Source organism: Ruditapes philippinarum, unplaced genomic scaffold (genome assembly GCF_026571515.1).
Source record: "Ruditapes philippinarum isolate M1 unplaced genomic scaffold, ASM2657151v2 ctg3843_1_1_1_1, whole genome shotgun sequence".
Classification (NCBI taxonomy): domain Eukaryota; kingdom Metazoa; phylum Mollusca; class Bivalvia; order Venerida; family Veneridae; genus Ruditapes; species Ruditapes philippinarum.
Genome location: NW_026866699.1, coordinates 299,825 through 326,813, shown reverse-complemented (window position 1 = coordinate 326,813; position 26,989 = coordinate 299,825). Strand labels below are relative to the sequence as shown.

The 26,989-nt window shown below is 32.0% G+C and overlaps 2 protein-coding genes across 2 annotated transcripts in view; both read left to right on the top strand.

The window, feature by feature from the left end:
- The first annotated feature begins 5,603 nt into the window (after positions 1–5,603).
- Positions 5,604–24,093, top strand: LOC132733400 (uncharacterized). The gene is made up of 14 exons (XM_060720052.1): positions 5,604–5,640; positions 6,611–6,667; positions 7,271–7,369; positions 8,300–8,444; positions 8,841–8,929; positions 9,452–9,615; positions 9,806–9,836; positions 10,852–11,060; positions 15,304–15,514; positions 15,702–15,905; positions 17,144–17,380; positions 21,855–22,053; positions 22,891–23,102; positions 23,939–24,093. The coding sequence occupies exons 1-14, from the start codon at positions 5,604–5,606 to the stop codon at positions 24,091–24,093; spliced, it is 2,049 nt and encodes a 682-aa protein (XP_060576035.1).
- A 141-nt stretch (positions 24,094–24,234) lies between these two features.
- LOC132733398 (uncharacterized) overlaps positions 24,235–26,989 on the top strand; it is a 42,824-nt gene continuing 40,069 nt past the window's right edge. Inside the window, exons 1-4 of the mRNA XM_060720051.1 lie at positions 24,235–24,319; positions 25,139–25,309; positions 25,617–25,664; positions 26,407–26,586. Of these exons, the coding sequence (XP_060576034.1) occupies positions 24,235–24,319; positions 25,139–25,309; positions 25,617–25,664; positions 26,407–26,586 (484 nt within the window). The remainder of the gene's footprint in view (positions 24,320–25,138; positions 25,310–25,616; positions 25,665–26,406; positions 26,587–26,989) is intronic.

Here is a 26,989-nt window from a genome sequence, read left to right as displayed (position 1 = left end):
CAAATCTCGCACATTTCACCTCTAGATCGTAAAACATAATCTAACCTGGTACACATAATACACAGGAACGTTGACACTTACAAGTTTACAATATACAGCCCCCAATTATCGACTGTCGATTCCCCTCGGCAATAGATTCTTTGTGCACCGGCAATTAACATTCTCTGTTGAATTCGGCAGCGTTTAATGGTCGGGTTAATTAATTGTTTACGGCCCTAAACAATATCGTTAATCCCCGATAATCATTAATTTTTAGATCAATCGCTAACTTGCCGAAAGTCTAATTATTACAAAACAATGTAAATATATCTATCAAATAAAAAAAATTAAAGGTGTCAAATAAATCACCTTGCTGTGTTTGTTTTTATGACTGGAAGAATTGCATTACGTGACATGTAGTAATTATCATGACTTTAAGATATAACAGGTGAACAACATGGCTGCGCCCATTCACCGGGTTTATAACTTACAACTTACTTGCTTTTAGGAAATAATAAATTAAATAAAGAAATACTTTTAAAATGATAAATATGTCGACCTAAAAGACAACTTATAAAACTAGTAAGTTAACACTGTTTATCATTAAAATTCAGGAGAAAGTCGTCCTAATTTAATAACGTTATACGATTGACCCCCCCCCCCCTTTTCCACAACTGCCTACACATCCATTATTGCCGCGATGAAAAAGTGTCCCGGAAAGCCGTCCAAAAATTATGGCATGTATGCCAAACAGTGATGTTTTTTTGAGTGATAAAATCACTATTTGGGATATATTATTACTTAATTAATATTTATTTTCCCAGGGAAATTTCATTATACATTATATCACCGGAAATCTTTTTTATATCAATGATGTTTGCAAGTATGTTTTATATTATAATTATATTAATAAAAAATAATATATCCCAAACAGTGATTTTATCGCTCAATAACATCACTGTTTGGAGTTCGGATGTGAGGAATTATATCATGAGGGTGTAGCCCGAGTGATATAATGATGCACATTCGAACAAAAGCATTTGCGCCTGATTTGTTTCCGTACTTATTTTCAGCGTGTCAGATTTTTAGTGGTTACCTCACGTGTATAATGATTACGTCACATGTCTAAATATAGAATGTCAAACATTGCATCTGTTGCATAATAACACACACTTTCTGTTCTTCTATGTTCAATAGGGTAAATGCCGGTCATGTTAGAATATATTATAACCCATAATGCATGGTATTTATTATATATATTTATCAAATTGAACAAAAGGTGGTTAAAAATTGAGCTTGAAACTTTCAGGGCCGAAACGTCCAGGAGGTGCAAAGTCCTGAAACATATAGATTTAGCCCTTGTCTGGAAAAAATGTTGGGCTACCGGTCTGCAATGTATGTTTTTTTTTATTTAAAAAGGTCATGTATTAATTTTGTTCACCTGTATGTAAATGATTTGATAATTTTATCGCTGACTTGCTAAAGTTACTACCATTCGTTTTATTTTGTTTACGCCAGAAGCGGTGTCGAAGTAATTATTATCTATCTAAGAGATTCCTGGTATAAAGCAAAGTATTTTTTTCAGAAATGTGCGTAAAGACGACCCTGTTAAATCATTTTTAATGCATGTTTTAGCGCTTGATGGCTTATAATTTCAATAATCATTTGTTTAGGCTGCCCGACAAAAAATAATATTGTGCCAGCTTGAGTGCATTCGCGGATTGATATCATTACAGCTCTAACCTGGGACATAAGATAAGTTAGTTAACATAAACCCGTTTAAAATACATGAATGGCTAGCTATTATTTAATCAAATCACTAAACGATCTTGCTAAAGTTGTTAAAAAATTTATATGATAAGGATATTTTATTAACGTTTAGAAACGTTTTCTATTTTGCGTGCGTTTTAGCGTGCGTATATTGTTTAGCGTATTTCATTTTGCGTGCGTCTGCGTATTTCGTTTCATAAAGCATGCGTGGTACATGCGTTCGTATAGCATGTAATGTGCGTGTGTTTTTTCCAGAATGTGCGTTTTGCATGTAAACTGGAACATTCACCCTACTGTATCACATACACAAAATAAAGACCATTAAAAGAGAAATAAGAGTAGTTTTTCATTTACGCGCCTATAGTATAATGCTAACATTTAGCGCGTCTTTACACAATGTTTGTATAACGCTAATGACGTCACGTCAAATTATATGCACGGATGTGCAATACCATATTTACTGAGTGGCAAAATCGGCAGGGCCACCGGTGTGTCTGTGATAAAACATATTAATACATATTAAGCGCATGTCAATAAATTTCAATTTTAAGTGATATGAAAAATATTTTCTGTTGTGCTGTCTTTGTAAATCAAATAACTTCACATCACAACCAGTTTCCTTATTTTCCTCATTTTTTTCCTCTCAATTACAGTTTCAGACCTAAAATAAAATTATGTTCTTAATATTATATATACTCATATATTGTAATGCCCTAGAAATTTTACCTTTTTTAGTGATTTCACTGGATTTCAGTATTGTTTATTTCTACTTTCACTTTCGTTTTGAGAAGCTTTTACTGGCGACAACACAGTAAATATTGCGACGTCCCAATGAAACATACAGGAAATCAACTTAAATCTACGTATTGTGCCAGCAATTAAATCATTCTTGATTCTGGAAGCTTTTCCCTTTAATGTTATCCATTTCCCTGAATGTTATCCGTGGTAGAATCCTGTGTTTTTAAGGGCAGCACGAAATACCCAAATATACCCAAATACACCCAAATATACCCAAATATTGCCCAAATATACCCAAATATTGCCTAAATATACCCAAATATTGTCCAATTATACTAAAAATAAATGTTTTATACTAAAAAAGTGCTGTTTTAATCATGAATACAATATACACTTTCACTAAGATATAATCAAACATACCCAAATATACATTTTCCTATCATTGTGTTTTGAACCAAGATACAGTATATGTACTCTATTAAAGCTATTTTTTTAATAACATGGACATTCTTCTTCTATATGATATGAAATTTCAACAAAATTACACCTTAAAAAAGAAAGTGTAGACAACAAATATCATATCTCGAATTAAAATTGCATTCATAAAGAAGCGATATAATTTGTAGATAAGCAAATGTCACAACTTTATTTTCTTACAACATCTTAACTGCCCATTTCAACGGAATGAATGAAAGTTATAGCAGGCTAAGTCATATTATTTTATAAATATTTATTTATTTCTCATTATAATCTATATTTTATACAAACAAAAATAAATATTGCTATATTTGGGTATATTTGGGCAATATTTGGGTATATTTGGGTGTATTTGGGTATATTTGGGTATTTCGTGCCGCCGGTTTTTAATCTGTTTTCGTGACTTCTGTCAAAATAGTTCATTCCTCTATTTTACACTCAAGATTATATAGTTCGATTGTTTATGATGCATCCTCACTTAAAATATAGATTTGCCTCATAAATCCATCTGAATTTAATTGTTAGCACTGTATATTTATGAAAAATTGCAATGCATTTTCAATGTCGGCCATGTTGGACTATTACGTAGAGATTAACGTAGTGAATGCAAGGGATAGTTCTTTATCCGATTGCGCATAAAAAGGAACACGTTACCCTAACTATTTTACTTTCGATATTAGCGCATGATAGCTTATAAATATTTCTAAAAATCATTTGTTGAGGCTGTGACAAAAATTAATTTCGGTGCTAGGTTGAGTGCATTTCAGTTCTTACATAAACTCGTTTAAAATATACATTTCTAGCTACCATATATATGATAATCAAAATTCTTCATGTAGCTATTAAAGTTGTTAAAAACTTAAAATGATTACGATATTTTAATAAAGGTTTAGAAACGTTTTCATTTTGCGTGCGTTTTAGCGTGCGTATATCGTTTAGCGTATTTCGTTTAGCGTATATCGTTTTGCGTGCGTCTGCGTATTTCGTTTCGTTTTGCGTGCGTATAACGTGCGTCCGTATAGCGTGTATCGTGCGTTCGTATAGCGTGTAACGTGCGTTTTGCGTGTTAACTGACACGTTCACCCTACTGTATCTTGAAGGCATGTTCTTTACTTAGATTTACCTTTGAGTGTATGGTGTCCCGCCATAACGGAGCTTTTGTTAATAAATGTGAAAATGGGTAAATCAGAGAGTATTGTACGAGTATATGAACCCCCCCCCCCCCCCCCCCCCCCCCCCCCCCCCCCCCCCCCCCCCCCCCCAAAAAAAAAAAAACCCACAAAAAAATTCTTTGTCGCAACAAATTCTTTGTCGGACAAAAATTAAAAAGATTAAAAAGAAAATACACTTACAATGTTGCCGATCATAAAGCTTAAACATAATTATCACAGATGAAATAAAAAAAAAAGTAGCTTTCTCAATGTAAGCTGTCAAATTAAATGCTACATTGGAAATGAAACAACGTATTCTAAATATTTAACAGCAACAGAACATTGCTTTAAACCGTGAATGATCAGTTTTTATCAAGCGCAAGTTATGATTCCGTAAAATAGACCTATATTGGCAAAATTATACTTGTCAAAAATATAACTGTGTCATTTCATATTTTCTTTTCAACTGCGTCATATTAGTTTAAACATATTTTATTTCAAACATTTTCACACAAACAATTATTACATACAATCATAAGTTACATAAACAATGCTGAAAAAGGATTAGATCCGAAAGCATACAATGCTTATAGAGGTCTTTTCCTAACATATAATTCATTACTGTAAATTCGGCGGTAAATTACATGTTCGAAATAGTATATCATGAAACATTTTATTGATGATGAATGAAGAAAGACGAGGACGGCAAAAGTTTCTATTCAGAGCTAAAAGTAAAAAAAAATAAGTAGTTTGAAATAAGTTAGATAGGAAATCATGCTATAATATGTTTTAAAATCAACATGAAATGCTAATACTGTGACCTAGTGAAATGACACACAAAAACATATTTAGATTGATGGTTAGAAAAAGATGAGATTGATTCAGTAAAAATGGTGCAAATACATTATATTAAGGAAAAGATATTATTATAGAATCTATTCGGTATGTCAACGGAGTGAGCAGAGTTTGCAAAGGACTATGGAAAACGTTTGCTATCTCGGATATATATTTGAACTTCCTGGAATATAGTGGTGTTTATGGCGTCACTTAAGTTGTTATCACCTCTCAGTAATATGGGGAGAGTAACATAACAATAAGCCGATAAAGTGTGAAAGAGGATATTTCGGATATTATTGTATTGTTGACATTCAAAGAAAAAGTGGTGATTTGTTTCTGGAAGACCGCATTGACACAGTGGTGAATTTGTTATATTTTTTCTGAATAAGTGATAGTTGAGAGGACTACACTCAGTTCGTAGGCGTGCATGGTATATTTGCCATTTTCTGATACCTGTATAAAAATATTTTGGACATTTAGATAGGTCACTATTCAGAAGACTCTTAAAGGATGATAGTGAAGGTGCATTTTGTAATTCAGCAGAGAGGTCGTTCCAGTCTCTTAGAGCAGAAGGAAGAAAAGCATTATAATACAGAGAAGTTCTTGTTCGTATACCGTTAAAATCGTTTGAGTTGCGAAGATTGTATCTTGATGTCTCACCTACTGAAGGGGGAACAAGAGATGAAAGGTAGTTTGGGGAGAGTCCATTTTTCATTTTGTAAAGAAGTATGAGTTTGTGTTTCCTTCGTATAGACTCTAAAGATTCCCAAGGAACTTCTCGTTTGAGCTCATGCAAAGAAACAAGTTTACTGGCACCAGAGACAATTCGAGAAGCTTCGTATTGGATTTTATCAAGTTCATTTTTTTCATATTGAGTACAATTTATAAAGACAGTATCGGCGTATTCTAAAATAGGTCTGATGTATGACAGATAGAGAATTTCTAAAGATCTACGATCAAGTTGAAATTTAAGTCTACGCATAATATGTAAACGTTTCCAAGCTCTTTCCTTAATGTAGTTAATATGAGTATGCCAAGAACCATTATCAGAAAAATGTAAACCAAGGTGTTTATGAGAAGTAACTGCAGATATTATTTCGTTTTGCATAGAAAGATGTGGATGAAAAGGTTTAGATGTTTTACGTGTGAAATATTATTTCGTCCAAATCATAATTTTCTTTCAAAATAAACATTTCTTTTTAAAAAAATTAGTAAATAAATTATATTTTGAAGTTTATAGTTAATTCTTAAACGAGTATACAATTGATTTGAATGAAAATAAAAAGAAACCAACAAAGAGACAAAAAAACACACAAAAAAACAACAACACAAAAACGATGGATAAAGCAATATGAACTGCGTCGCATACACAAAACTCCATAAAATTCTGGCCCGCTTCAAGTTGCGAATTCGCTGTAACTTTTGTTTGCAATCAAAATGTACCGAACGAAGCGGAAAATAGTTGAGCGTGTTAATAGATATATCTGGTTTTCAGTCATTTCCAACATAAAGAGTAATAAATAAAATCATACCCATTTCGTTACAAAATGGTGGCGTTTGTTAACATTTTGTAGGATACGACGCATTTTAGATTCCTAGCCCTGTTGTAGACGTTAAAATTATCATTCTTAACGTTTTTTTATAATTCTTTTTTACAGCATACAGTGTTTACATATCAAGTTATACTGAAGGTGTATATTCGGTAGAAGTAGAATGTAAGTTAGTTTCTCTCTATTTCGGTTATTCCCTCTGTATGTACAATTGATTTGCTCAGTCATTAATAGGCCAATTGCTTTACAAGATGGTAAAAAACATTTGAAGGATATCTCCATCTTTCTTTGAGATAAAACCATTCATTATTTTAAGGTCAATTCCATTGTACTATGTAAAATTTATGTAAAATATATTACAAATGAATTGTTTGAATTAACTATCAAATTGCATGTACTTTCTACAAAAACAATACTTGAAATTTGACGTCATTAGTATACCATCGTGGTTTTGGAAATGCCCTCGAACCTTAGAAAAACAACAACAACAACAACATCAACAACAACAACAACAACAACAACAGACAAACACCCCTTCCTCACAAAAAGATAAATAAATTAATGAATACAAACGAAACAATATTACGGACACCTGTGTGTTTTTTCTTGAACCTCCAATTCAAGAAATCTTAGATAATGATCTTAATGGTAACACACAGTTTACACGTTGTATTGAACTACCAACCAATCTACATTTCAGTAACATTTCAAAAATTTCTTCTTTTGCGCGATTTAAATTATATGACTTGTTCGTTAATATCATTTCAGTCTTTTGGGGTTTTACCATAAACAAGTCATATTTTTGGAAAGTTGTTGATCTTGGGAAGACGGTCATTGTTTCTGCAGTGGATATTACAAGCCCTAAAGGTCTGTAGGAAAAATCTTAAATAATATGAATAGCTTTACTAAGGTTGACAATGGTTACAAAAATACTTCCTATTCGAAAAGAAGTGGTTTTATTCATAAAGGGTGTTTTTAAAGTGCCCGTGGGAAAAAATAAGATCCGAAAAATTCCAAATAGAACCGGCTAGATGTGCTAGAAAATAACAAAACGTTTGTGACCGTATTATATATAAAAAGTATCGGTTAACTATGAAGAAAAAAGAATTTCCATAAATATAGGGAATATATAATTGTAAAAAAGTTGGTTTCTTTTGAGTTAAGTTTTTTCTGGTATTTATTCCACCGAACTGGCAGTCAATTGCCGTTCTGATAGGCAATCGACACGCAAAATATCGAATTTGCATGGGGGTATTGTAGATTAAAGTTGATAAGAGGTCTGATTTTAACACCATTGAAAACGTTAATATTTTCTCTTCCATGTCCATACTTAAATGAAAGTGTACAATAACCATTACCTACTCCGATATTCAACGAATTATGCCTAGTTGGAAATCTTGCTGAGTATATATTTGTAACATGACAAAGTCTTTACGATACAAACGGTTTTACTTTTCTTGATCATTACAAACCCAGCATGAATGAGATCATTGGCATTACTTTAATTATGTGGCGGCGAATTCTTAAAATCAAACAATGAAAGGTAGCACTGTCCCGATTTGATTTGTTTAGATAGTGACAAAATCCCAAAAGCATAAATAGCAATTACGACATTAATTTGTTTATGTAGTGACTTAATCTTAAAAAATATTTAAAACATCTTAAAAAGCAAACGATTTACTTTATTGATATTTATGGTTTATAGTTTCATGGTCCATAGAGTTGTATGAATGCTCTTATTAAAAAGGCATAATTTGTAAATGATTCAGACGTATGAACAATCATCTCATTATGTAGGAGATCCTGATGTTTGCGGCAAGATAATAGAGGCATGTTTCATCAGCAGAGAGAAAATGGACTTTCTATATACTGATGCTTTTGTCTGCAAATACATTAAGGTTTGTCGTTTAGCGACAGTCTCACTGAGTCTGCTTTTAACAAGGTATATCGTTTATTTCTTGACATAATGTTTTAATTAATGAGGGACTAAAACGTTGTTTTATGAAAAGACCCCTCGCCCCTTTAAAGAAAAAAACAAGAGGGAAATGTCACACGCACACGCACGCACGCACGCACACACACACACACACACACACAGAGCCACCTCGCACGAACACACACTCGCAAACACGTAAGAAATAAACATTTTGCATAACAATTGTCCCCTTAGGAAAAACAAGCTTTAAGATTGAATATTTTAGCATGATTTACAAAAAAACAGTTCATAATTCGCTTTGTGATTAGCAAATAATTAGATTTATGATGAGTGTTAAAGTTGTAGATATGTCGCATATATAATGTAATATACATAACATTTATTCATTAACTTACTGTCAAGGCCTATGGAAGGGCGTTTTATTGCTGTTTCTTGGAACAAAGAAATACCTGGACAGATAGTCAACGTGTTTACAGAACGTGTTATTAATGGTGAGTGTTCTGGATATTTATCGTTGCAAAATCTCGTAAACTTATTTTAAGTTGACGATAACTCATTTTTCCATTTTTCAAGATTAAAAAATTATACCAAACAAAATAATAAACGTGACTGGTGACGACAGTTACGCCACCGGCAAGTATGCTACCTTAATGACACAAACCAAACGACCATGGTCCTTCATAAAATGAATGCAAGATGAATTTGAACATGGTTCATATAATAAATTATAAATTTACTAGACCATGGATTAGATACTAAAATAAATATCGATTCGATTGAGGTCTGTCAACTACATTTTAAAACATGGTCAATATCATACATAAAACATCAATTAAATAAATACTATAACTAAATGGATTAATCTATTTCTTTGTTCTAGCACAGTGACTTATTTCTTGGTTTGAATTGGTTTTAGATAATGATGGCTGCAGTTTTTTTTCAATTTTGTCAATCTTAACATTGATAAAACAAATGTTCGTTTGATGTAACACAACATGTTTTATTCAACTCAGATGAAGCAATGACTTGTAATAGCGAACTTGGAATGGGTGACAATGGTATAACGGATGATCAAATTTCAGCATCTTCTGCTCTTATTGCATACACCCCCGACAAAGCAAGGCCATATGGCCATGGCTGGTGCTCAGATTTTCAGGATGAACAACCATATATCGAGGTAAAGTATCAACAACAAATGCAGATATTTTAATTGGTTTTTTTTTTTCTTTTATTAAAGTGAATGAAATTTTTTAACTTTTGGGTTTTTTGTTTGAAAAAACAAAAAATAGCGTCAAAATAAAAATTACTCGCAATGAAACCCTTACCATGCTTTAATATTTAAATTGACGTGTTTTTAATTTTTTCAGGTTGCGTTTAAAGAAGAAATGGGATTTGAAGGTATTACGTATACAATGCCCGGGAAACAGAACTCTCTCGCCTCGAATTTTTGAAAAACATTTCCTTTAGTCGAAAAACTTAAAATTTCCGCGAAAAAAAAATGAGGGTAAAACTTTAACAAAGGTTTTAAAAAAAATTTTTTTTTTTGGGTTTTTATATCACTGCATTGTTCCGCTTCCTTTTCAGATTAGCATTAAAAATTTTTTTATATTTTAAAATATTTGAACATTATATGTTTTTGATTTAATCTTTTGTTAATTATAAGATGGTTTTGTTCATTTTCATTTTTTTTGTGATTGTACTTTAAGCATTGAAGAATAACGTCTGTTAGATATTGACAAAAAACACACTTTCAAAATTTTACCCATAGGATACGTATTAACAAGTCCACGGTTAAATATTTCTACCGCAATCAGCTTCAACTAAAAATATATCATCGAAGTCAATGAATAACATTTCAAGACTGCAAAATTGTCTGGTAAAAAAAATTTTTTGCTCTTTTTACTTCAATTTTTTTTAGCCCGAATATTTTTTATTTTCTTTTTTATCTCATTAATTTTGCTTTTAAAATCGACCGTCGAGACTGATCTTCCCCCGATTTTGGTTTAAAAAAAGTTTCAGCCCAAAATTTTACATCATTATAAGAAAACATCGTGTCGGGAAATGTTTGGGTTTTAATTCTGGGTTAAACCATCGGGGGGTAAGATTTAAATTTTCCCCAATCCCATGATTTTTTTTTGTAGCACAAAGAAAAAAGTTAAAAAAAGCAGTTTCGGTTAAGAATTCATTTTTTAAAACCTTTATCACATTTTATCGTTTTCTCAAAAATTTTGATTCGGGGTAATTAAATTTTTTAAGTATATCTATGTTTTCATTAAAAAAAAAAGCTGTGTTTGGATGTTGTAAAATGTAGTATTTTTTGTCCTTTTCATTTTTCTGCAGAGTTTAATTTGTGAATACAACTCTTGAAAATAAATTATTATTTCATTATTTTATTTTTGTTATTATTTTTCAGCAATTTTTCATCCTTATAGAAGCCCTGGATATGTTGTAAACAAAGAAGTGGCCTTTGTAAGCGAGATTCACGACGATAGGACAATACTTTCGAATATTGGTTTCCCAAATCATTACCAAACAAATCAGGCTTATAAATGGATTATCACATATCCCGAAAATTACTACATAAAACTAGTATTTACACATATTGAATTGAACATTCCGCAGGTAAGTGTAATGAAAATTTTGAAGATGTAAACATTTAAATCAAGTGTAAAATGTTATTGTTTTTTTTAAAGATAAATTATATCGGCTGTTTAATGTAAAAATACACCATGATGTACATTGTTGAGCAGGTAATGCGCATATCAATTGTAACAGCAGTCCTCCAATCACTAGCGAAGTTCAAATATTTAAACCCATATTAAAGGGACTCCACTGAGCTTAAATATTCTAATATCATATAAATTCAATTGAAATTCTTTTATAAAGAAGTACAAATGTTGCTGTTATGCAGCAATAAGAAACTCCGCGCAAAAATGCGCTCATTACAGAAACCTTACCAGATCATTTCTGCGCACAAGTCATTTTCTATTTAGATTAAGGACTAGTCATTATTCCGAATGCTTTGTAAATCATTTAAATTTGCATTATTATACTTATCGTATGCACTGTCCATGACAGAGGGGCCAGATATTAAATTTAAAAAAATGCTTTCACTGATGCCTACCTGGTAAGGAAAGTAATTTCAATACAAACAAGACTTACAAGACTTGTAAATGTAATGTGACATGACAGTAGTGCAACATTGTTCTGTTTGTGTCACTACTATAGTCAGTTATATTGGATAAAAAATATCAAAACATGTACATTTTCTTTTTCACCTAATATATACTAATCACTTTCTACAAATATCAACAAGTAATCATTGTAGGAAATATTAAATCCACATATAAATAAGCAAAATCGACTTTATTTTCAAAATGTCCGTTACATGTTTCGCACCAAATGGTATATCATGTTAAACAAGAAAGGCATTAATGCAAAGCATCATATGGCGTCCAAGCAAGAAATGCAGCAAGTGACGATGAACTTGTAGACATCTGATGACCAGATATTCTTTTAAACTTTTCAATGGTTAATTATATTTTACCAGAATTGTACATGTATAACATGTATAACAAAGATGAATGGGCGGACGAAAGATATTGTTCATCATGAACTTTGGTCGGCTTGCTAAAAATAAAAATATTAAATGTATTTTCTTTGGAACATACAAAACAGTAGTCAAATTGAACAAATATACAAACAGCATATACAAATAAAAACAAAAGAGACTAATATTGTCATATAACAGGCATTTTTATATCAAATTTAGAAAAATGGTTTCTTTCGATGCCTTAGAAATAAGATACAGTAGCTATATTTTAAGTCTCAGATAAATACTGAAAGAAGAACACACACTGGAATGAAACATTTGTGATGAATTTCTAAAAGACCAAATTCAGATATGTTTATCGTTAACAAAAAATGGTACTAATCATGAATAAGGTTCATGGCATGTTGTATATGAAAATTATTTATCAATGAGACTGTTACTGTATTTAGACAGTATCATAGGAATGAGATTCACAAATCATGTTATGCGAGTCAAAGATATAAAAGATACTTGATATTGGTTATAAATAAAGAGCTGTTGTTATATAATTGATTTATTGGGAGATGAATCTACTATTTTGTTGAATTGCTTCAAACTCCTCGTCTGACCCACCAGTGTGTTTACATTCCTATCAATAAATCCATAACACCTCGACGAAAGTTTCTGTTGTTTTAATACATGTCGCAGTATTCGGCAAATCAAAATTCAACTCAGACCACCATAAAACCGATTGCCTTCAAAACAGAATTGAGTCAATTTCTAATTACAAAAACTCGGGACACCAGGGTCGATTTAAATAATCAGGGGAGCTATTAATTTACTTTAATTTTTTCGATAAGTTATAAAGGGTGCACTTTATGGTTGAATATGTTTGCATTTCATTCTGCATAAAAACTCCAGTTCGTTCAACTACTTCTATGATTAGATTTTTGGACTTTCTTAATGTTTAGGTCATTTCTATTTATAGCTTTGTTGCCGTTCGCATTCATTAATATGACATGCTGCGAATCACCAAAGGGGAGACCAATATATGACTTTACATAATAGAAATCGAAAGGATATCTTGCTTCCGAATTTATTTTTAGCTGAAAATCGAAGGGATAAATTGATAAAAGTCGGGGCCATTGACAAACAAAATACTTAACACAAATAACTGCTTTACATAAAATGAAAAACTACGCAATAGAAAGTAAACGTTGCAACGCTTTTCAATTTGGGGTCAATTTGCACAATGAAATTGGTAATCCCTGGGTAGCGGGGCAAGCATATGATCTGAAAGTTTGGATTAGTTATTGGTCGAAAATTTTGGAAAAGTATTTTCGGTTTCTTCATGTCAAAAAAACTCAGTGGAGTCCCTTTAAAGGCTCAAAAACGATGATGATAAGCTGAAAAAATGAACCCACGATGATGTTTTTACCATCGCACTTTCAACCTTTCACCTTTGTTGTTTCGTAATTTCGACTTAACATCATCGTACTATCGACCCTCATCATCGTACCTTCGACTTTTCAACATCATGGTTTCGTTGTTCTCCTTTTCACCATCGCTCTCTTGACTTTTCATAATCTTGGTTTCAACCTGTCATCATCGAAAACACGAAATTACGATTCAGAAATGTCGAAAAAGGGAAAATAAAAGGTACGCTAACGAAAAGTCGAAAATTCGATCATGGTATAAAGTCAAAATAACGGAACACGAAACACCGATGGTGAAAAGACGAAAGTACGATGGTGAAAACACAAATTTATTTCGAGTTTTCACCATTATGGTTTCGTTATTTTGACTTTTTACCACCGTACGTTCGTATTTTCGTTGTTCCGAGTTATGTGTGTGTGTATCGCGATCGCCCTAACGGAACATCGTAATTATCTACCTTTATAGAAAGATGCTAGATCATCATTCTTTTGTAGTTGATATAAAATCAATTTGATGGTTGGCAGCAAATTTAATAGGACACTAATATTCAATTCTTAGAATCAAACGCAGACCTATATTATGAATAAATTTAAGACATGAATAAATACATGTATAGCTTAATCAAAATTTGATATTGTTACAATATTGAATACTATTAACAAAGTAAACCTTAATGCATCGGAAATTACATGGTAGTGTTTTACATTAGTATCAACCCCTTATGTCTGTAGATATGTTTGCTAATCACTTTTAAGTCAAACCATCTGACTGCTTCCTAGGTGCCTTTATCTTTGCCTCTATCAGAATTTTGGCAGTATCCCCAATCGTGAGACCGATCATCTTCCGCTTAACCACTCTTCCTATATGTATTTACCTTTCAACACGGAATACTGCACTACCTCAGTCTGACTTAAGTTCAGATCTACTTATTTCTTCCATTTAGATCTGATGACTACTATATATATGTTTCGCTTCTTTATAATTCGGATTTCCCGAGAAAGCTATTTTAGCCATGCAATCAAACTGGTTTTTTCAGATAGGCATTAGAAGAAGTATGAAAATGAAGCAATTTTTAACACACTAACTTCAAATAATACAGTCAATTTTTCATGGGCAAGATTGTTTTGCCAGTTTACCTGTCGCTATATAGACAACGCCATATTTGTTCCAAAAATCCTGAACATTACATACTAAGCATTTGTTTTCGAAGGGTTAAAATTAGAAACTGCATCGCTTTCAAGATAATGAAAGCTTGCTAATGATTGGTTGTTTGAAAGTCCACGAGGTGACTACGTATGGGTGGATGTCAGATCCTAATGCGTAGCGTTATTAATCAGCTGATTTTAAACAGATTGGCACGAACTCTTATTCAAACTGAGAAAACATGATGCTTCCTACCTTGCCATTGTTTTCACATTTTCATCTGAATACGATAGCTTTGTTTTCATGTCAAACAATGCAGAAATATAGCCTTAGTCCTAGTATAGGTCAGATGTAAAGTGAAATTTAAATAAACAATCCACAAATAAACATTATTCTTTATCAAAACTCTGGCTAATATATGTACACCTAACAACAATTTGCCCCATTTTTTATTTCTAATTATTGACTCTCCTGCTTAAATTCCAACAATTACTAAATAGCCATTTCCCTAAACCATTTCTTGATTCTGTTGCTTTATGGAAATTAGTACCTATATGATATATAGTGATTTATCATTTTGTATAGAAGTCAAAATATTCCTTTGTTACATTTTGCTACTTCCATGATATGTTACATTGAGAAGTGCTTTCTTTTTACAACAAGCATCTTTAATGCTTTAAAACGATCATTTAAAACTCATTATTCATTCATCATTTTGAGACATAATTTGGAATGTATTCGTATATATTTCAGGACCCTTCAATTTGTAATGATACCTTGAAGATATTCAACCATCTGTTTGATACAGATTTGGCCAGAGTTATTGACCATACTTTAAATGGTGTAAACGACTCATTGGTACTTGAAACAGATGTAACACAGCTAATTCTGTCATTTGAAACGTGCATCAATATGAATGTAGTGAGTTTTGGAAGTGGATTCAAAGCGTTTGTGTCTTATGAAAGTAAGAATTTGTCCAAACATTTAAATGTTGTTGAAGTTTTAAATGAATATAGTCTAGAATTGGAATAAGAATAAAAAATAAGGAAAATATGTAAAAGTATCTGACCATACAGCTGCTTCAAGAGTTAGATTTCATACCAGATTCGATTATATGATTTTTAATTTAAGAAATAACTTTGTTTCTCCAGATATTCCTACTTGCTTATCTCTTCGCACGCGCATGACTTGGCATGAAGGGTTAATGGAAACATGCCGCCTGCCTTTGATGATGATAACTTCCATGGCTTATCTCGGCTTTCCATTTGTGCACACCACTGAACAATGGACGATACACGCTCCATTAAAAAGAATAAATCTGCAAATAATTTCATTTTATGTCCCGTGTAAAACAAGTAAGTTTGCTGGTAAACCATGTGCCACCAAATTGGTGCTTAATTAATCATAGAAAAAATGATGCATCTCTCTCATTGACGTCTCATTAAGTCGTACTAAATAAAAAGATAAGGGTTGATGCCCTTTGAAGCTTAAATTCTGGAGTTGAAAGATAATAATGAATACAGTTTTGATTATTATATCAATGCTCTTATTTGTTAAAATGATTTTCCTGTTTAACGCATTTCGTACATGTAATCAATTTATTTATATTTTCGAGCTTAAAACTCATTTTTATTTTAATTTCCGTCCATCTTAAATCAAGGTATCAAAAATGTTTTTGAAATAAAGAAAATCAGTATCGAATTCTTTCGTATCGAATGTGTCTATATTAATATGCCTCACATCTAAAAACTAAATAAAAATGAAAGATAAAAACCAGATAAAAATGAAAAAAGTAAATCAGCCGTGTATATGCAATGTTTCAGCGATTATTGCATTCCATGAATTATTAATAAGTAGGAGCACAATATAAAATATATTGTCCCATTAAAACAAGAATAATGCATGGCTTAAATTAGCATACATTGTACACGACAACAACCTCTATTTACCGCACTTAAGTTCCTGACCCTTTCAAATATTCCTTCAAGAATTTAGGATTTCCTTGTTTGCTGTTATGACTTAAAAGCAGTAATTTGATCTCTTTCCGCCTTCGGTACACTTTTCCATTTTGGGGGCATTGTTTCAGCTAGTTCAATGTCAAGTAGTTCTGTACTGCTGGACCGAGAACTGCGAAGATCATCCTTTGCTGTTTTTCCTGGCCTCTCTTTATCCGAATGAAGGACAAGACAATTCCAATGAACTCTTACACTGTTTTCGACAAACCCAACATTTATAATACAATTGACATTATATACACAGTAATTGTGGTAATTTAAAAGTCTTTAAGATCTAAGTGACAGTGTTAAATAAAATTATTTATCTTAGTCATATTCAACGAAATCCACAAATATTATTTGAATATTCCTTTGGTCTCCGCAAGAATGTAGGTCATTGTCGGTTTCTTTTAATATTCTTCCTAACAATTTTTATTGAGACTTTATTTTCAGTTATTTTAAAAATGATTAAAAGATTAGATAACTTGATCGACATTGACCTTGTTCCGAAGTCGCATTAAAGTAATATATTGTTTTATTAACTCTTGAAAAGCAGCCCTGAATCTTCAATCGTGACATGTGTAGATGCTCTGTTTCAGGAAGCTACAAATCAGAATTCAAAATCGGCGATATGGGACTAGAGAAATTTTACTGCAACATAAACAAGCCACCTAACAGTATCAAATCATCATTTGACATTATAACTGTACATTTCTATAAGGGAGAAGATCCCTGGCCGAGAAATCGAAATGTCGAAGGATTCAGGATTGTCTATAGTGTTTTATATGAAGAAGAGGAATTGGAAATGATTGACTATAAGGATTCGATGTCTGAAGGTACGTCGTTTTTTATATCTATCTTTCTATTTTGAAGTTGAGTCATTAAGAACAGTTCCCTTTGAGTTGCATATTAATCTAAAATGTGTTTCAGTGGCACATTAAGTAGGGTGCTTTTATTGAAGACTAGTTCGTTTTTATCAAAGTCTAACTACGTTTAAGTTTACTTTTATCGATGTTAATTTTTCTTTTATAAAGACTTTATATTGATGTAAAATTAGCTTTGTGTGAATTTCATGCACTTTGATTGATAAGTCCATTTGTCTGAATGAAATAAAGGGACTCCACTGAGGTTTTTGGACATGACGGGACTGGAAGTATTTATTTTGAGATTATTGCTCCATTTGGTGAAGATCTATACTAATGACTTATGTGCAAAATTTCAAATCATTAGCTCGCTCCGTTTTTCCAGAATAATAATTATAATAGTGAAAAATGACCCAAAATTGAAAAGCGTTTAAACGCTTTTCAATCAAATCGGACAGAGAATAGCACAAACATACGATTTCTTATGTGTTTCTTGTATATTTCTTAGTTATATTTAATTTGTATTTCTGTTAAAAGTGCTCATGTTTATCTATGTGAAAAATTAAAATGTTATGTTTTCAGGCTTATAAACCTCAGTGGAGTTCCTTTAATCTTAACCAAACGGAAAGTATAAAATTCAAAGTATTGTGTATATAGTTAATTTAGCTCCTATTTGATTAAACAGATAAACAAAACTGTCATAAGCTCATATTAGCCGAGCGATTAGGCGCATTTTCTTTCTTTGGCAAGAATTTGAATTAATTCAAAAAGTGCAGTTCCCTATTGTCAAGGTATATTTAACGTCATGATTGCCCAATCAAAAATGGACGTTACAAACATACAGTATTGTAGTAATTTATAGAAATAGAATGAATAGCAACTATAGCGACTAAATGAGAATTATATGTCCAAAATGCTTTGGATGACATATTGTATTTGCATTCGCCGTCTTTCTGCCTTTCCGTCTGTCCGTCCGTCCGCATTAAGGTTGTCCGGCTTTCACAGGTCAAACTCCTTACGGGATTACAACCAAACTTGACAAGATCGATCAAAACAAACCCTAGTTGTGCACATCTCCGCCATGTACCGCTCTTCCATCCTTTTTTATTGAAAAATTTGACTGAGACTTTATAGAAAAAATTGTTCTAATTACCTCCCTATATTAACATGAAATGTTAATTCGCTTATATCTTTACAAACAATGCTTTTTATATGCCCGAAAGAATTTCAGCATATTATGTTATACCCCTGGCGTCCGTCCGTTTGTCTGTCCGTACAAACCAGAGCTACATTATGGGGTTTGGTCTATTGTTCTCATAACAATAGATGTCTTTGATGTTAATTTTACAATAACCTTAACACTGAAAACAGTTACTGGAGCATAACTTAAGTTCCATTTGACCTACAGTGTTCAAACTTCAAAGTGTAATTTTCCATATTGAGAAGAAGACTCCTATTGATTTTGGGGTCACAAAGTCAAAGGTCAAGGTCACTAAAATCTTAAAACTGAAAACAGTTTCCGGAGCATAACTTAATTTCCATGTTGCCCACAGTGTTCAAACTTCATAGAATGATTGTCCATATCGGGTAAAAGACCCCTATTGATTTTGGGATCACAAGGTCAAGGTCACTATTTCTTTAAAACTGAAAACAGTTTCTGGAACATAACTTGGGTTCCATTTGGTCCACAGTGTTCAAACTTCATAGGATGATTGTCCATATTTAGAAAAACACCCCTATTGATTTCAGGGTCACAAGGTCAAAGGTCAAGGTCAGTATTATCTTAAAACTGAAAACAGTTTCCGGAGCATAACTTAATTTCCATTTTGCCCACAGTGTTCAAACTTCATAAGATGATTGTCCATATTATGTAAAAGACCCATATTGATTTTAGGGTCACAAGGTCAAAGGTCAAGGTCACTATAACTTTAAACCTGAAAATAGTTTCCGGAACATAATTTATATTCCTTTCGATCCACGGTGTTTAAACTTCATAGGATGAGTGTCCATATTGGGAAAAATCCCACCATTCATTGATTTTTGGGTCACAAGGTCAAAAGTCAAAGTCAATATTACTCTAAAACTGAAAACAGTTCCCCGAGCAACTTAAGTTCCATTTGGTCCACAATATTTAAACTTCATCGGATGATTGCTATTTGAAGGAGGTAATACTTTGTTTAATTCCTATGTCTTGCAAATGCTTCATCCTTACTAAAAAAAACACTTTCGGGCACATAATGCTCAGTCTAGCGGTGCTCTTGTATGAACTTACAATATTAATAAATCTTCATTTGAACGTTATATTTATGATATTAAACCATTAAAATGAGTTAAAGGATCTTTTACATTAAAAAGTATTTTTCAAAATCAAATAAAAATAGAAATGTTTAAAGTTCTGTAATTCAGAAAATAAACTGATCTTTCATTCTAACAGAAATGATGACACACAATGAGGTAGTGAATCGATTGTTTGAAAAACTTACTTTACTTACCTAGTAGATAGTTATTTTAACCAAGGTAAACGCCAATGCCAAAGTGTAACTTCTTTGTCGTAAAATAAAACGTACCAAATGTTATCATTTTCGTCATTATCAATTCTTAATTTGTTTCACTTTATAAGAATAATGAATAGCAACAGTGTATGCTAGCACTTTTGTTGTTCAGTGACTGTTGACTGATGTTGATAGCACCAAAACGCTTGTATCTTACAGTGATCAAATCATTTGTGACAAGGATCCCTTTGTAAACTTCGGAAATTTTAATCAAACCAACTTAGCCCGTGACACAACACGGAATATCACTTGCTGCTTGTGAACGCTAGACGTTGTCAACAGAAGAAACGCCTTTATGTATTTCATGCCAAATAGACATACTGAGTTAGATTATATTCTCCATAACGTTGCTCTGCATGGTCCCGAGTCAGCCGGCCAAAGGTGTTGTAACGTATAGATCAACAACCTGCCCTAAAGTATCAAAATCCTACTTGAATTTTCTATCCTTAGAAATGCTAATAGCAAGATGGATGTACTGATCAATTATGCTTATTTCATTGTTTGGATTGTGCAAAATGGAAAACATACTTCACCAAACTCGACCAAAGTAAATAATTTAAATAATATTAATAGTATACAGTAATATACCAGTCTTTAAAAGAAATAGCTTTGTTGTCTAAGTGTTTCTTTTGCTTGTTACCTATGCGCAAATACGATCGAAATAGTAAGCAACATAAGAAAATCAATTATTAAATGCAATAATCTTGAAAACCATTGACAATTTCTTTATTTTTTTTTGAGGTCATACACGAATTCAAACAATGTCAATATGAGCGTTGATAGCCAATTCCTAGGCTAAAAACTCAAAATCTGTTTTAAAAAGCCGCTAAAGACCACCGTTACGAATACTTTTTCTGAATTTTGACTATGATACTGCAGGCTTGTATAGAATATATTGTGATTTTTATATTATCTATAAACATGGCTGCAGCAAAGAATCTTCTATTTTAATTAAAGAGCAGGTAAATTTGTTATACAGACTATATACTATAGGTTTAATGAAATGTTTGTCTTGCTATATAATCATTGTTCAGCTGACAGATGAATGTAATTTTATAAACATTTTTAGGCTATTTTGGCTATCAGAAGTATTAACTTGAAAGTTAAAGCCATACATATGTTTACACTTGTTAGCAAACTAAAAACATGGCATGATTCATTTTGAAACATTCTTCAAAATTTCTCTAGATTAGCTCAACGACAGTGTGCCAATTAGCAATACTACAAAGGTGCACGGAAAATACCGGAAAAACGAAACATGATGGATAAAAAAAGATCTTTTTGAAAATCGTTAGAAAGGAAGATATTATACAATTAATGTTAATTTATAGCACAATTTTACAATTAAGTAGGTTTTGTCACTTAAATTTTTCGACAATGACCAATATTCGTGATACACTTTTTCGATAAATCATACATATAAAAACACATAAACTGTTGATTAATAAAGGCTATATAAAAGGTAAAATAAGTTATGATTTAATTATTGAACTATATTTATACATAATTACATTAATTCATACGGAGAGATACTATTTTCGGTAAATCTGTAGAAAAGTCGTATTGAGTGTCGAAAGAGCGTATCGGAAAATATCGCTTATAGTCCTAATACGAATGGCAAAATGCACCGATATGCTATTTATCACCTTAAACGAAAAAAACCTCCCTTTTACTTTTTTAATAGAATTCGTTAAGCATGCGGTATCTTCAGGTATTTTCCGGTAAGCTTCGGTTATTCCATGCATCCCTACTAGGGCTATTTGGTAGATCCATATTAAAAATGAAATTCATTAAAAAATGGGCAAATCGATTTCATCAGGTTAAATTTCAAAAAGCACAAGCTTACAATTACACAAAATAGATTACATCTTGTCCCTTTCCTTTTCTATTTTCAGTAAGAAATGTTGCAATAAACAAGAGAATAATTTACCAGGATCTTTTTGGCAAAGGAACGTCTGCGTTGGCCACCGATGGCTTAACATTTCCAGAACATGATGCATGCGTAAAAACGTTTATAATGTCAAAACCTTGGATTTTATTGGACCTTTATTCCGTCTACAATGTGAGCTATATAGTGCTATATTATAGCGTAGGGTAAGACATCACTGCTTTATTAACTGTGAATGATACTATATACCTGTAATTAGGCTTATTGTCTTAAAGGAAAGGTAGACAATTAATTGAACATTTATTAGAATTCATAAAGTGGAAATTAGTAAACCTGATGTTGACATTAACAGGGCAATTTTGGGTTGGTAGATTTTATAGCAGAAGAGATAAGTCTTTTGTTAATAAGATACAGAAACGTCCAACAGATACAGACATCAAATGATACTAATACGGAGTCATGAAAGTATTATACTTTGTGCGTATTATTTTTCTATTCCTTTCAATTGATAGATGGGGTTTTCAGTCAGTTTCAAAACAATTTGACATGACTTATATTTCACTGAAGCATTTAGTATCTCAAGGGAGAGAAATAATCTAGAAAATTATTCTTAGCGCGATATACATAGTCAGTACGAAAGAAAACCCCTGAAGATAAATGCATTGTGACGGTATGAACTCGACTGGACAAAGGGTGTTTCATAAAATATAGGAAATGATGTTGAACAACCTTTTCCTTCAAGTCAAAGCAATATGCTGAAGTCAATTAATTGTTAGTAACACAATTTTCTTAGACTTTGCATACATACAGGATTTGTTATATATTATTCAATAGTCAATTATTACCAACTATAATTGATAAAGTTATTTCATTTACAGTTTTCTAGTTACTTTCAAGATTTATATATTATATAGTTTTTAGTAAAATGTGTATTCTCCGAAATTACTCTTGCACATTGCAGTACCAAATAAATTTAACATGCACTTAGCTGTTGTTAATGTTACTGTTAAATGCCATAACATAACTTTCTTTCGTCTTATCAGGGACTTTCAGGGACATGACACGTATGATATTGTCATTTCCTCTGGTCTAACTGTCTGGGAAATTAATCAATTGACACGTATTTGTGGCGAGATAACGCCGAGTAGAACGGTTCAGCTGAACAGCCATGCAGCCAGATATATTCTTTTCGAACAAACGCGTGACAAGAAAGAACAATTTAGTATATGTGAAATTAAAGTATTTGCAAACGAAGGTATAATATTCAAACACAACTGTAAGCTATTCTTCTATATAGCGTTTTAAAACTGGCTTTTATTTGCCATGATAAATTCAATCTGCGGATGTTTCTAAATTCAAAATTTTACCATTACCATGATAATATGTTGAATTCTGTTTCAGCCGGTGTTAAAGAGCATGGACGGTAGTTTGTACTTAACAGTACCGTCAATGAACAAGCTCAATCAAACCGAGCCTGCAACATTTTCAATTTTGTGGTTTTGTCCGTTATTTCGGGATTCTTTATTTCTTTCTATTTTTGATATGAAGTCAAACAGATATTATGAATATTTCCGAGCTTTATTTGTAAAAAGTGTTCCCAACCGTGCACTATTTCATGCACAAACATTCCAAGCTGAGAAGAAAGATTGAAAAGGATGCACAATTGAAATATTCAAACAAAACAATGAAGTGACTAACTGACTAAATAAATGAAAAAAATAATCTGTTTATTTCTGATTTTTATTAACACTGGACAGGGCGTATTTCACAACATTTTTCAGTCAAATCGGTCTAAGAATCGCACAAACATCAATATATAATCTAATCGTATTTTTATCATCTTTCATTGTTTTTTATATCATTATTATCCTTTGCAGATTTTTCAGTTTTACTTTATCAATGTTAGGAATTTCATGGTTTTAGTCATTTTGACTTCCTATTATGAAATTGTTATGATAATGTTTATGTTCAGTTTTTAACATTGTATTATATTTATATGATAAATTGAGTTATTTTATTGAAGTGCAAGGAATCGAATGGTTTGAGTTTGTAATTAAGGATAAACTGTTAATATATTATATATTTCTTAAGAGTGTCATAATTTTTCTAATAATTTCTTTCAAAAGATTAATTCACAAGACTTTATCACAGTTAACAAGGATCTGTGGTTCGAGCCTTGCTATGGTAACAATCATATTTCCTCATCTGATACCAGTACTTATACACAGAATTTAAAGACGTTGTAATAATCAACAATCGTCCTACAATATTTAAGCATACTTATAACATAATAAGTTGAAAACAATTTACAATAAGAAACAAAAAAAAACAACAAAAAAAAACAACAAACAAACAAACAAAAAAAACCCCAGAAAATAACCCTTGTAATGGAAACAAAAGATTTAGGAAGCCAACTCTTCTTTTCAGGGCAACAATATGATACTATGAAAGATGTGTTTTCTCCTGAATCAGGTAAGACATATTTTTTAAGTCATTTATGTGGTATTAAATAATGTTTTTGATATACTGTTATTACGTTGTTAACGCGGGATATGTTGCCATCCGTTATTCATTGGGAGCTTCTCTGAAAGTCATGTTCATATATATACAGGGGTATTTCTACTTTTTCTTAGTTTCATAGTTCAATAATTATTCATCTTTATCTGATCATGTCATATAAAATAAAGTATACCGTAGCTAATGAAATACATTAATTATCGTAAAGAATTGATCATTGATCACTTAATACAGTGATAGAAGAAAATGTCTGTAAAATGCTTTAATAAGTAGATAACAATATTTTGCTGGTATCATCTCAATATTGTTCGATATCGAGCTTATACATGTTTTTGATTTCCACTTCTACGGGAAGCATTAAAAGCTAAGAATAGTTAATGGTTTTAAACGGCATCTCATTTATCAATTATTTGCTCTTCACCATGTTTTTGTGCGCCTATTTTAGACGGTCATCAGGCTCATTGAAGAATGAACGTCATTGCTTCTATTGATATCCTTTTACAACATATGTGTAAATAGATTTAGATAGCGCTTTCTTAGAGGACTACTTTTTTGGATATGATATATCACACGTTCGTATTTTTTTTCTGGGCATTAATTGACGGAATTGAAGGAATGAAAGGTTATGCGATTAAGGAAAAATATTTGAGGTAAAATCTTTAAAGTTAAATGCTACGACCTTCATCGGTTTAGCATTCTTATATTTCAAGCGTTTTTAAGTATTCATTTACAAAACATATAATTCACCACCTTTTTTACCTACTCATTGTTAAGTTCATGGTGAATGGGGTTATTGGTCATCATGGTCAAATGAATGCCACTGTGATGGATACCAGTATAGACATAGACTCTGTAATAATCCTGAGGAGAGATTTAGCGGACGAAAATGTCCAGGGGAGTCTACTTCAGGGCGACAGTGTTCACCTGTAAGCACAGCTTGTGAAGGTAACTTATTTACACAATATCAAATCCAACTTCTATATGTTACTTTTTATTATCATTTTTGATTGAACATTTGTTAGAGGATTTGATACCTTCTTTATTATTTCGGTGAAACCTCAAGAAAATTTTGAATTGATAACAGCTGTGAGACGTTTTGATTCCTTGTAAATTATTTGAAAATCCTTGACAGCTCTTGTTTGTTGCAATTTGACAACAGTTGTGATAATCGATAATTATTTAGTTCTTGTAAGTTCTTCAGAGTTTCTTATCCAACAAAGGTTTTACTTGCTTTAATATTTTTTTTATTTAGCTTTCGAGGAACCAGCCATTCTAGACGTGTGTACTAAAAACAATTCAGGTATGTTGGTGTTTTATGTTTGTTAAATGATGTGTACCCTTCGCCTGCTAGGTATGTGTTATTGGTTCCTTAACCTGCTGAGTTTGTGCTATGTTTTCTTGGAAAAGTCCATTCAAAGCTAAAGGAATTACAATTTCAAAAACGAAAAACATTTGCTGTCAGCACTCTCAATCCAGGACAGGCTGCAAGATTGTGCAAACTGTCATGGCTCTTTAATGATGCCAAAAGCTTACCACTTTCGATTCCTGCAGGTTAAGGTTAAGAGTAAATTCATTATACAAGTACAAAATATATTTGCTTAGGAAGTGACTTCAGTCGTTCGATACCTTTATGATGATAAGTTATATATTCAATTGTAAAGCATTGCAGTACATGCATAAAATTAAAGCCAAATAAAGTTTACAGCGTTGTTCTTCTTAATTTATAAGCAGAATAACATCTTTCACCCCAAAATAGTAAGACGTATCACCCAATTTTTCTTACAGTCACCAAACTCTTGTCATTAAAATTTGCGTATCAGCCCTTTTTTTCATCATTTCCCTTGTCAAATTGTTAACTGTAACAGTTATTGCAATGTCATCCATTCCTTTCACCGCTCTTGTGCACACTCCTTTTCTTGGTCAGGGCCTTCTGTACAATAAAAATATCTGTGCAGCATGTCCGTTTCTACAATTTAGTAATCGTTATTATTGTTTTGATGTTGTTTATATTAATATACAGGATAAAAGCATATTTTTTCCAGTGACAGACATTGTCGGCCTAGAAAATTGGTCCGAGTGGGGCGCTTGCTCATCTGAGTGTGGAAATGGATTGATGTCAAGAATACGAACATGCGCAACACCCGGTTCAATATATTTTGACGAAAATTGTCAGGAAGATATAGTTGAAACGCGACCATGTATCGGAAACAAGAAATGTCTTGGTAAGTTGACTGATATTTAAAAAGCAAAAAAAGGACGGGGGATAAACCTTTGTTAACAGTATAAAGCAAAGACGTGCAGTCTGTCCAGGTTAGCTCAAGTGTGGTATTCTAGTATTGAAATCATTTTAATACTTTTATGGCCTATTCTAAATTCAAAGGTTTGCTAACAGATTCAGGAGGTAAATGATTAATCTACATAAACATACATCGTTTTTGTTCCTTTGATTTTGTATATCGAAATAATTATACATTATGAACATCTAAGCCGGTGTCTTATTGCTGTCAATAGTTCTTCTCCTTTTAAAAATTCTTAAATAATAAAATTGGCAAGTGGTACAGGGTGAATGGAAGCTTTACAAATAAATGCACCTATTCTCAGTGGTGTTGTATATTTCTGATCAGG